The sequence below is a fragment of the Triturus cristatus genome, chromosome 9 (assembly GCF_964204655.1).
Source record: "Triturus cristatus chromosome 9, aTriCri1.1, whole genome shotgun sequence".
Taxonomy (NCBI): Eukaryota; Metazoa; Chordata; class Amphibia; order Caudata; family Salamandridae; genus Triturus; species Triturus cristatus.
In genome coordinates this window covers 1,154,857,602-1,154,870,665 of record NC_140592.1, presented here as the reverse complement: position 1 = coordinate 1,154,870,665, position 13,064 = coordinate 1,154,857,602, and the positions used below count along the sequence as shown (strand labels likewise).

The window sequence follows — 13,064 nt, the reverse complement described above, 5'->3', positions numbered from 1 at the left end:
TTCTCACGGTTGGAAAAAGCTGTGTGAGGGCTGAAACGCGTTGGTTGAAATGTTTTGCTAAGAATAAATTGTGCAAATCCTGACTTTGGAGTGACGCCTCCTTTGTTGTGCAAAAACAAAAATATATATATATTCTACGAAGATTTTTTTTTTCATTAAAAAAATTATAACACCTTGTGATGGACTTCTACCAGCAGATTCTTCACCTTTTGAATACTCCCCAGGCATCATACTGAATCTGGAAAATCTTAAGCAGTACCCCTGCGTGCTGAGAGGTGGCGCCAAGCTGCCCCTCGCCAATGTTGCTCAGCTGTGGAAAGGATGCATGGGACCATATATAGACGCCACCTTTAAGTTGTGAAATTAACTGCTTTCTGAACCGTCCATGGCTGCAGAATCCAAACTTCAGATTGGTAGGGATCAGTGTGCTTGTAGTGACCAGTGTGCAGATCTCTAATTGGCACCTTTTTAAATGAGAAGAGTCCAGTTCACTGAACAGTGAGAAATCTGCGGTTAGCTAATCTTTACCAAAAAGTGTGTTACAGAAGGTAAGAAACGGATTCTTCCGCTAGAGACTTCCATCCTGTTCTCTCAGTCTACAGTGGCAGACTGGTGGGCTGTTTTACATGGGGGACCTCCAGGGTTGCACAACCAGTGCTGCTAGCCCTGGTGCGCACCTCTGACCTACATGTCCTGGGTATCGGCGTACCATTTAGTAGGAACTTGCAGTTAGGTTAGTCATTTCCAAATGAGTACAGCCAATTCGACTTGCACTTTAGGATCAGGACACTGGCATTGAGTCGAAACACCTGTAGGAGAGTAGGGTCTGCTTTCTATGTTCACCCCCACTTTTTGCTTTTGCTTTACTGGTTTTCGACTTAGATGTGGCTGTGGGCCTGCTAATCAGACCCACAGCCCTACTGTTCTCTCTCTAAATTGATACTATGTACTTTAGGTGCATAACCCATTTGGATAGGATCACCTTATTGGCCCCTGTACAGTGTACCTTAGGTACCCAGGGCATAGGTGTACCCTAGGCCTACCAGGGGCTGCAGCATGTATTATGCCACCCCTGGCCTGGCCTTCCATTATGACACAACTTGCTGATCACTCAGCTGGGGCAAGGTCGTGTAATCACCCCTTGCTTAGGTGTAGTATTCCTATACCTAACTTACATATAGACACATGTGTACCTATCAGCCACTCCTATGGCAGGCCTTAACAATCCTGGAGGCAGAGTGCTTGGTAACATGTGAGATGGTGCTCTAGCATGAGCTGAGCCTGTCTGCAGCTTTCGGAACCATGTCCTTATAGCTGTTCTATGATATAGCCACCATATACTCTTAAAGTGCCTTATAAACGGTTATGGTAACTATGGTTTGGCTTTATCAAAACATGTCGTGTAAGGTGTCTAACACTTTGGAATAATACCCCCATCCCATTTCTGGGGATGAGGATATTATCCCTCCCTTCTAGAGGGAGAAGACCTGTTGTAACCTACTTACCCGGTAAAAGTTAACCAGAGCCCCAGCATCACAAAATGGATGCTGCTGCCACAGACACAAGTCTGACCTCCTGCTGCTGGGAGTGATCCCGGCAAGGGAGGCTTGGACAATAGGTTTCCTGCCTTGGGAGGTGCTAGCACCACCCCAGACAGGCCTTAGTGTATTGGGGCAGGGAGGGATGAATAGAATGAGACATGCCTGGGGCACACAAGGTGTCCCGTGCATAGTCCAGTTCAAACCGGTGCTGGGGCACTCCAGCCCCAGTCCTGGCGCGAAACTGGACAGAGGGAAGGGGGTGTAACCACCCCCTGCCTGGTCCCACCCATAGGAGGGACCTAGCAGGTAACCCAGCCCCCCAGATTAGTATAAGAGAGGGAGCTGAGTCCCTAGGACTTTGGATTATCCTGAAAAACTGCAACTTGAACAGAAACTCTGGACCTTCGACATTCGACTACGGAAGAAGACTCAAGAATCTCCCTTGTGGCCAAGGAGTGGCCACCCTGTGCAAACAGGCACCAACAAGCGACCTGCCGTTTGCTTTGCCCAAGTTCTACGAGGAACCGACTGCAGAGCCCGACCAGCGCCTTGACTTCCAGACTTCTCCGACCCTGATCCACATCCACAGCAAAGCTGAGATCCGTGGAGGCGACTAGAGACGTGGGACCAGCTACCTGGGAAAATTGGCTACTAGCTTCCAGCGCAGCTTCTGAGGCATCCTCGAAGTTGTGCTCTGGGGATTGAGAAGCTCCAACCCCGAGCACCATCTGCACTGAAGATCAGCCCTCCGCACTCAATGAGTTCTGCGTGGGGCCCTTCTGAATTTTCCTGCTCGACTCGTCTGTCTGGTTACTTGCCCGTTGGCTAGTAGACTCAGTGACGACGAACCCTTAACTTTCCACCACTGGTTTGGCTCCTCCAGACCGGCCCTTGCTTCCCTGCGAAAGAGAAGCACCTCAGGCCTTCCTGGTCTGCAACAGAAGTGAATCCTTCATCCTGCGTGGGTTGCGCTTGCCAAGGCTTGTTGGGTCCGAACTGGATATCTACGCCGCCAACAGCAAGAGCCCTCGTGGGACAGCTCGCCTCCTGGTTCTGGTCGTCCTCGACACCTCCTGGTACCCGTGGCTGCTGCGACAAGCTTCACCTCTTCACCTGCATCTTCATGACATCGCCTGGTTCCTTCCCGGCTCCTGGCTGGTGACCTAGACTCTGTCCCCTCTGCTTGCAGGTACCCTCCTTCTTGATTCCAACCTTGGAATCCACCGGACACTCTTCACTGACTGCCTACAGCACCTTTTCTTCAGGCATCCATAGGAGTCGACGACAAAACCCGACGCAAGTTCACACCTATGCACCCGCAGCCCGTGGGCTAGGTAAACTGAGTACTCCGGTGCTCACAAGGGTATTGACTATCCTAGGGTCTAGTTTCCAAGTCTCGTTCTCCTAGCTCTTTCCGAAGTGTCCTAAAACTCTTTATTTCTAAACATCACTATTTCTATCGACTTTAGCGCATTTCCACTCTGCACCTGAATCCCGTGGGCCTCCCACTGCCTAACAACTGGTAGGATAGTGTAGCCCCAGCGATTCTCTAGGCCTAACCTGTGTTCGTGACAGTGGTCCTTATACCACTTACTTAGTATATGGTTTGCGTGGCCCCTATGGCCTAACTGTATTACTTACCTGTGTGACTTAATGTATGCTTAAATAAGACTGTGTTGTACTTACCTCTAATCTCATAAAGAGTGCTGAGGGTTGTCTAGAATAAATACACTTTATTTTGATATATATATCTGTTGTGGTGTCCTTTCATTTGGTATTCAAGGGATTATATATGGTATCGCAGCTGGCTTCACATGCCATTCAGAGTTTAGCCTAAGACTGCTCTTGTCCATTCTACCACAAGGATAGCTGGTCTATAAGGTTGACTTTACAACCAATCACCATAAGGGTTGTTTGGACTGATATAAGGTGTACACTAGAACTAGTGACATCATACATCAGGCCAACTTCTCACAGCACCAGCAGCGTTAGTTGATAAAACTTGGGGTTTTGACCATAGAAAAAGATGTATTTCCTTACATATATCAAGAAAGAGAATACATTTGTACACAATTTAAGGGAAACTAGTTGCTTGATAAATATGTAACAAACTTTTAAGGTGGACAGCCGGAACTTAAAACACATAAGGAAACCTGAACTTTGAGGAGGGCATAGGACTACTTGAAATACAGAAACATTGTGGCCAAATTCGCTGTTTTTTGTGTGTAAAAGACACACTTTTATAGGCACAACATGTTTGTGTGTAAAAGGCAAAGTGCACTAATTTTTTTAATTTTTTTTTTTAAATTCAGGTTCTCGGAGACTACAAAAGACAATGAACACAAGCGGTCTTTAATTAAGACACCGGCACGGCGGTCTCCTTATGTTCACATTGAAACTGACACTCCAAACAACGAACAGATGAAGAGCAATCCTATCAGGAAGAGTTTTGGGAAGCCTTTAAATCTTGAGCCAGTACTAGAAAAACGTAAAACTGGAGGTAAATATGGGATTAATAATTTCCCATTTGTGAGAAATCTTACTTCAACAAGTTGTTGCTTGCATCTTATGTCTACCTTGGTAGAGTTTTGCGACTCATGATTTCAAAGAAAACCGTGGTGAGGATAAAATGGTGATAATATTAAAAACATTGTATTCAAGAAAATATACTGTTGTGTATAATAAATGGGCTTCCGTCAAATGCTCGATTAACATTTCATATCTGAAAGAAACACGTTAGTTATAGATTCCTTACCTTAGTATTACCCCCAGGCGTCTGACTGGATCTGGAAAGTGTTTTCGTCAGTAGTACCTCTGAGCATTGGAAGGTGGCGTCGGTTGGCTCTGCGCCCGTCGTCTGCATCGTGGTCACCAGGATGACGTTGCGGTAGCTACTTAGACGTAGCCCTCGCGCGCTGACGTCAACTTTTGTCAACGTCTTGTTTCGAGTCTCCGACACAGAGCAGGTGCACAAGGGATGTCCGGTTTTAAGGCCTGGGGTTCCTGTAACCGATTGATGTCGGTGATGGATCCGCATCGCATGGTGCTCTTTTGCCAGGAGCGCGACCACGACCCCAAGTCGTGCTCCGGCTGTCAGTTGTTGACGCTGAAGGCTTTGTGGGAGTGGTCCTGAAAACTGCTTGAACAACGACCGTCGGCTCTGTGCCGTATGAGGTCCTGGTCGAGAGGGAGGTCGAAGGACCGGTCACGGAGCCACCACCATTCCGGTTCAAAACCATCAATCTTCGTAGTTGGTCAAGTCGAAGCATAAGAAGAAGTCGAAGAAGCATTGTCGCTCTTTGACTTCTACTCGTCGGTTGGCCGATCTGCCGAGGCATGCGGGTGGTGCTACTCCCGCGTCTCCGCAGGCGGAGCCCGAAGGGTCGACTCCGAGCTTCCCTCCTTTTCCGGGACCCGGTCCAAGCCTCCACCTCCAAAAGGGCCTTCCCTACCACCCCACTGGAAAGGGAATCCAAGAAGCTGGACGATCTTGGGGAGAAAATGTTCTCTTCCACCAGCTCACGACTGTGGTCCGTAAACACCGCACGTCTCTTGGGCTGTTATTCGCACTCAGTGTGGGGTACGGTGGCACAAGTGCTGCCTCAGTGTCCGAAGGAGGCCCGTGCAGTGCTCGCCCAGGCTGTCGCCTTACAGAGAGATGCAGCCAAGTTTACGATCCGTTGTGGGCTGGACACGGCCGACTCTCTGGGCAGGACTATTTCAATGACGGTAGCGATTCGCCGCTACGCCTGGAAGAGGTCCACTGGCTTTTCAGGGGATGTCCAGAACACCTTGATGGACATGCTCTTTGATGGCCGTCACCTTTTTGGTGACAAAGCAGACCACGCCCTAGAGCGCTTTAAGGACTCACAGGCTACGGCCAAGTCCTTGGGCCCCTCCTCACGTCAGGCGCAGTCTGCTTTTCGCCCCTTTCATGGCTACGGAAGGGGTGCCCCGCTACGTACTCGGAGCCACAGGCCGCAGCAAGTTACCCAACCTTCGTACGGCTGGGGACGTGGGAACCAACATAGTTTTTCATGGGGCCAGCGGGCGGGCCAGTCCACCAACCCCTCCCCCCTCCCCTCTGCAACAGCCTCCAAACCCTCCTAGTCCGACCTTTCAGGCCCATCAAACGCTAGTGGGCGGCAGGATTTGCCATCACCTGCCCCACTGGCGCACCATCACTTTGGACAGGTGGGTTTTGCAAATAGTCCAAAGGGGCTACTCCCTCCCCTTCGAGACTACCCCTCCAGCCATGCCACCGCATGTCGGAGGATCATCCGGCTCTTCTCCAGCAGAAAGTTATGACTCTCTTGGCCAAGGGAGCCATCAAGCGCGTTCCTGTCCCAGAAGTAGGTTGTGGTTGTTACTCCCACTACTTTCTGGTTCCCAAGAAGGACAATGGCCTGCGTCCTATCTTGGCCCTCAGGGACATCAATCGCTTCCTCCGGAAGTAGAAGTTCAATATGTTGACGCTTGCTCAAGTCTTGACTGCCCTCGACCCGCAAGACTGGATGGTAGCATTGGACTTGCAGGACGCTTATTTTTACATTCCCGTCCTGCGGTTCACGGTAGGCCACAAGCACTTTCAGTTCACCCTGCTACCCTTTGACCTTACCAGCGCTCCTCGGGTGTTCACAAAAGGGATGGCGGTGGTCGCAGCTCATCTGCGCAGATCAGGGGTTTCAGTCTTCCCCCTATCTTGACGACTGGCTGAAGGCGGGCTCGCCCCAGGCAGTCGTCTCCCACCTCCAGACTACGGCTGACCTCTTGCATTTGCTGGGGTTCTGCATCAATGTGCCGAAGTCACACCTGATTCCCTCTCAGAAGCTCCTCTTCATCGGAGCGGTTCTGGACATGACGCGGTTTCGGGTCTATCCTCCCGAACACCGAGTCTGGGATATTCGGGCTATGATTCCGATCTTTCAGCCTCTGTCCCGGGTATCGGTCAGAATGACCCTGAGGCTGGTGGGCCTCATAGCCTCTTGCATTCTGCTGATCTATCATGCCAGGCGGCATATGCGGGCTCTGCAGTGGGACCTGAAGTTCCAGTGGGCGCAGCATCAGGGGAATCTGTCCGATTGCGTCCAGACCTCGGAGGGTACTGCTCGACAACTGCAGTGGTGGCTTATGAATCAGGATTGGGTCAATGGCAGATCCCTCTCCCTTCCCCAACCAGACCACACTGTGGTGACGGATGCCTCCCTTCTGGGATGGGGCGGCCACATGGGAGAGGTGGAGATCAGAGGCCTCTGGTCTCCGGCCGGGTTCAGGCTTCACATCAACCTTCTGGAGCTCCGGGCGATTAGTCCTCTGTCTGGGGAAGGGTAGTGCAGGTGTTCACAAACAACACCACCGCTATGTGGTATTGCAACAAACAGGGCGGGGTGGGGTCGTGGACCCTATGTCAGGAGGCCCTCCACCTCTGGACATGGCTGGAACATAAAGGCATTTCCTTGGTGCTTCAACACCTGTCAGATTCTCTGAACGGCAGGGCGGACGAACTCAGCCGCAGGTGCATGATGGATCACGAATGGCATCTTCACTCTAAGGTAGTGCAAGGTCTCTTTCAACAGTGGAGAGAGCCTTGGTTATATCTGTTCGCCACCGAAGAAAACATGCAATGTCTGCAATTCTGCCCGTTGGTATTTCCATGGCGGTACTCGCAATGCGACGCTTTTCGTCGCGAGTGGAGTTGCTGTCGGTTGTACACCTTACCGCCTAGACCAGTTCTGCCCAGAATGCTGAAGATCAGGCACGACCGGGCCCAAGTCATTCTTATGGCTCCGGATTGGGCACAAAGAGTCTGGCATCCCGAGCTGCTGAACATGGCCATCGATCCTCTGATCCGACTGCCTCTTCGGGAGGATCTTCTGTTGCAGCAGCAGGGTCCGGTCCTCCACCCAGTCTCCACCTCCTTGCGTGGAGATTGAGCGGCGGCAGTTGACGTCTTTTGACCTGCCTCCTGAAGTTTGTGACGTAAACTTGGCAGCCAGGCGTCCCTCCACAAAGACAGTATACGCCTGCTGGTGGAACAAATTTGTGGCATGGTGCACAGCAAAGGCTGTGGATGCCCTTTCTGCCCCTCTTTCTGAAGTACTCTAGTTTCTTCTCTCTTTAGCCCAGCAGGGCTCTGCTTTGGGCACTATCAAGGGCTACTTTTCTGCCTTCCTTCGTGTAGGAGAGTAGGGTCTGCTTTCTATGTTCACCCCCACTTTTTGCTTTTGCTTCCCTGGTTTTCGACTTAGATGTGGCTGTGGGCCTGCTAATCAGACCCACAGCCCAGCTGTTCTCTCTCTAAATCCATACTATGTACTTTAGGTACATAACCCAATTGGTAAGGATCACCTTCTAGGGCCCTGTACAGTGTACCTTGAGTACCCAGGGCATAGGTGTACCCTAGGCCTACCAGGGGCTGCAGCATGTATTATGCCACCCCTGGCTGGCCTCCCATCATGACACAACTGGCTGATCACCCAGCTGGGGCACACAAGGTGTCCCGTGCATAGTCCAGTTCAAACCGGTGCTGGGGCACTCCAGCCCCAGTCCTGGCGCGAAACTGGACAAAGGGAAGGGGGTGTAACCACCCCCTCCCTGGTCCCACCCATAGGAGGGACCTAGCAGGTAACCCAGCCCCCCAGATTAGTATAAGAGTGGGAGCTGAGTCCCTAGGACTTTGGATTATCCTGAAAAACTGCAACTTGAACAGAAACTCTGGACCTTCGACATTCGACTACGGAAGAAGACTCAAGAATCTCCCTTGTGGCCAAGGAGTGGCCACCCTGTGCAAACAGGCACCAACAAGCGACCTGCCGTTTGCTTTGCCCAAGTTCTATGAGGAACCGACTGCAGAGCCCGACCAGCGCCTTGACTTCCAGACTTCTCCGACCCTGATCCACATCCACAGCAAAGCTGAGATCCGTGGAGGCGACGAGAGACGTGGGACCAGCTACCTGGGAAAATTGGCTACTAGCTTCCAGCGCAGCTTCTGAGGCATCCTCGAAGTTGTGCTCTGGGGATTGAGAAGCTCCAACCCCGAGCACCATCTGCACCGAAGATCAGCCCTCCGCACTCAATGAGTTCTGCGTGGGGCCCTTCTGAATTTTCCTGCTCGACTCGTCTGTCTGGTTACTTGCCCGTTGGCTAGTAGCCTCAGTGACGACGAACCCTTAACTTTCCACCACTGGTTTGGCTCCTCCAGACCGGCCCTTGCTTCCCTGCGAAAGAGAAGCACCTCAGGCCTTCCTGGTCTGCAACAGAAGTGAATCCTTCATCCTGCGTGGGTTGCGCTTGCCAAGGCTTGTTGGGTCCGAACTGGATATCTACGCCGCCAACAGCAAGAGCCCTCGTGGGACAGCTCGCCTCCTGGTTCTGGTCGTCCTCGACACCTCCTGGTACCCGTGGCTGCTGCGACAAGCTTCACCTCTTCACCTGCATCTTCATGACATCGCCTGGTTCCTTCCCGGCTCCTGGCTGGTGACCTAGACTCTGTCCCCTCTGCTTGCAGGTACCCTCCTTCTTGATTCCAACCTAGGAATCCACCGGACACTCTTCACTGACTGCCTACAGCACCTTTTCTTCAGGCATCCATAGGAGTCGACGACAAAACCCGACGCAAGTTCACACCTATGCACCCGCAGCCCGTGGGCTAGGTAAACTGAGTACTCCGGTGCTCACAAGGGTATTGACTATCCTAGGGTCTAGTTTCCAAGTCTCGTTCTCCTAGCTCTTTCCGAAGTGTCCTAAAACTCTTTATTTCTAAACATCACTATTTCTATCGACTTTAGCGCATTTCCACTCTGCACCTGAATCCCGTGGGCCTCCCACTGCCTAACAACTGGTAGGATTGTGTAGCCCCAGCGATTCCCTAGGCCTAACCTGTGTTCGTGACAGTGGTCCTTATACCACTTACTTAGTATATGGTTTGCGTGGCCCCTAGGGCCTAACTGTATTACTTACCTGTGTGACTTATGTATGCTTAAATAAGACTGTGTTGTACTTACCTCGAATCTCATAAAGAGTGCTGAGGGTATTTTGACTAGAATAAATAAATTCTATTTTCATATATCTGTTGTGGTGGCCTTTCATTTGGTATTCAAGGGATTGCAAATGGTATAACAGCTGGCTTCACATGCCATACAGAGTTTAGCCTAAGAGTGCTCTTGTCCATGCTACCACTAGGATAGCTGGTCTATAAGGTTGACTTTACAACCAATCACCATAAGGGTTGTTTGGACTGATACAAGGTGTACACTAGAACTAGTAACATCATATATCAGGCCAACTTCTCACACTTTGTTTGCTAGATCAGCCTTCTCTTTTCAAGTCCCCGGTAGTTAACCGTTTCTTGAAAGGCTTAACACATCTTTTTCCCTCCAATTCCATTTGTTATGCCTCAGTGGGACTTGAATCTTGTCCTAACTTATTTAATGTGCGCACCCTTTTGAGCTGCTTCAAGACCGACCTTTTCGTCTCTGAACTTTTAAGACTGCTTTCCTATTAGCCATCTCTTCCGCTAGAAGGGTGAGTGAGCTCCAGGCTCTTTCTTCAAAACCTCCTTTCTTGTCTGTTCATCCGGACAAGTTGGTTCTCTGGTCCCGTCCATCCTTTCTTCCTAAGGGGGTCACTGCCTTCCACATCAGGCAGTCCATTACTTTTCCCACCTTCTCTCCGCCTCGTTCAAAGGAAGAAGAAAGGCTCCACCGTCTGGACCCTAAGCGTGCGCTCTTCTATCTGGATCGCACAAAGTTCCGGGTGGATGATCAACTTTTTGTTGGCTACGTGGGTACAAAGAAGGGTCTGGCCGTACACAAACGCACCATTTCTCGATGGGTCATGTTGTGTATTAAGGCTTGTTACTCTCTGGTTCAAAAGGATCCTCCAAGTTGGGCTATGCGCTCACTCCACCAGTGCGATGGCAGCCACTACTGCCTTGGGAAGAGAAGTGTCTCTGAATGACATTTGTCAGGCGGCCACATGGGCATTGCTGCACACGTTCACCAAACACTACTGCCTGGACAGCCAAGTCCAGATAGACTGCTTCTTTGGCCGTTGTGTTCTCCAGGACTTTCTGGTGCGATCTTGGTTCACATTCCCACCACCGGGGTTGGTATTGCTGGGGTATCTATTCTAAGGTAAGGAATCTATAACTAACGTGTTTCTTTCAGATGCAAAAGTTACTTACTTTCGGTAACGATACATCTGTAAGAAACATTAGTTGGTTATAGATTCCTTACCGCCCCACCCATCCTCCCCGTTCTGCGAACTGATTTCTAGGGTTAAGGACATCCTTTCAAGGCCCTAGTTTTGTGCACAAATGGTCAGTGTCTTGCATGGCTGTGCGTTTCTGGCACAGAAAGTAGTGTACAGAACTGACGTCAGCGTGCAAGGGCGGCGTCTAAGTAGCTGCCGCAGCGTCCTCCCCGGCGACCAAGATGACTGACGCGGAGCCGACCGACACCACCTTCTGACGCGCAGAGGTGTTACTGATGAAAAAACTTTCTGGATCCACTCTGACACCTGGGGGTAATTCTAAGCTAAGGAATCTATAACTAATGTTTCTTACAGCTATATTGTTACCGAAGGTAAGTAGCTTGTGCATTAATCAATTTAACTTCCTGTCCCTTTACTAGTAAATGGGAAACAATGCTAATTACCATATAAGTCTCAATGGGCAGAGGCTTCAGAAATACAGATCAGAAAATGTGTAGCTTGTGTTTTTCACAGAGCAGTTGCTGAAAACCAAGACAAACGTCATATATACAATTCTGAGTCACAACTTGCAAAATACAAGGCGGGGGGGCAAAGAAAAGAAACGAGTACTCTTGTTCACAATTACAAACATCAATTATAAGACCACATGCCTGGGCCTTAAATAAATGTTACAGCAAAGAAATGATGGATGGAATACTGGCAATGCAAACCTTCTCCCCCAGTCAAAAGATCCATCGTTCTTTTGCCCACTAAGCCGCCCCAGTTTGTACCCAGCCATATGCAAATCAGTCTTGACCCTGTGCTCCATGGGAACTATCCAGACCGAACTGCCAGGCCATGTCCTCCCTGGACCGGAAACAAGCATCCTGGGACCAGTTTCAGGTACGTCACCCTTCAGCCAGGCTAGCTTGAATCCAGTGGCACAGTGAGCAAGGGACCCACGTCTGGGCATACCCATCCCACTTAGGGCGAAAATTGTTACAGGAAACAAATGATGGACGAAATGCTGGCAATGCAAACATTCTCCCCCAGTCAAAAGATCTGGGTTAAATCCATTGTTCTTTTGCCCACTACGTGACCCCAGTTTGGACCCAGCCATATGCAAATCAGTCTTGACCCTGTGCCTCATGGGAACAGTCCAGACCGAACTGCCAGGTCGGGTCAAGACTGATTTGCATATGGCTGGGTCCAAACTGGGGTGGTGTGGTGAGCAAAGGAATGATGGATTAAACCCAGATCCTTGTGGCTGGGGGTGAATGTTTGCTTTGTCCAGCATTCCGTCCATCAATTGTTTCTTTTGCATATGTCCCCCTAAGTGGGATGGGTATGCCCAGACGTGGGTCCCGTGCTCACTACACCACTGGATTCAAGCTAGCCTGGCTGAAGAAGGGTGATGCCCTGAAACCGTTCCCAGGATAATTGTTTGCGGTCCAAGGAGGACTTGGCTTGACAGTTTGGACTGGACTGTTGTCACAAGCAACAGGGTCAAAACTGATTAGCATATGGCTGGGTCCAAACTGGGGTGGTGTGGTGAGCAAAAGAATGATGGATTAAACCCAGATCCTTGTGACTGGGGTGAATGTTTCCATTGTTCAGCATTCCGTCCTTCAATTGTTTCTTTTGCATATGGGCCTTAAATAAAGTCATAAAATATTGGGCTGCATAGTTAGCAGATGGGAGCTACATCACACACAAAAATAAGAAATGCATTAAAAAACTTCTCATTTAATCCTAATTGCAAAAGGAACTCCCGGGCTGCCTCTGTTTGAGAAACTAAATTGGTCTTGCACTTGTGCGTCACACTTGAATTTGCTAGCAGCCATTGGGAATGGCTTTGGTTCCTTAAAGATGAAGGCCTTGTTAATTTATGCAGTTCTGCTTACTAAGGGGAATAGCACAACCGTGGTCCAGGAGTGTCTGATCGATATTTCAAACCACAGATTTCTCAATTTAGAAAATCACCAAAGTGCCAGATTAGATTTGGAGAATTTTGTAGCTGTGCTCTTATGGGTGTTGCCATGCGGCTCCGTGCTGACCTTCATACCTCCTTAGAGGTGACAGAACTAAGCCACAGATAAGCACAAACACTGCATGCTGATGTTCTGTGTTTTTTCTTTCTTTCCACATATCTGATGCAGTTATTAAAAACTACTCCTGAACAGTAATGCCTGCACCAAAAACCAGAAGATTCAAGATGTGCCGCAAAGCAGATGCTATTCGCAGACCCGAGGTGCAAGTTGTCTCTGAAAAAGACTTGAAATTGTGTGATAAATGGGTGCTAATGAACCCTAAGGCTATTCGAGACAAGCA

The 13,064-nt window shown here is 49.9% G+C and overlaps 1 protein-coding gene across 2 annotated transcripts in view; it reads left to right on the top strand.

The window, feature by feature from the left end:
- NUSAP1 (nucleolar and spindle associated protein 1) overlaps window positions 1–13,064 on the top strand; it is a 406,214-nt gene that overhangs the window by 208,979 nt on the left and 184,171 nt on the right. For both annotated transcript variants that reach the window (XM_085627119.1, XM_085627118.1), the window contains one exon: window positions 3,854–4,041. In XM_085627119.1, coding sequence (XP_085483245.1) covers window positions 3,854–4,041 — 188 coding nt within the window. The remainder of the gene's footprint in view (window positions 1–3,853; window positions 4,042–13,064) is intronic.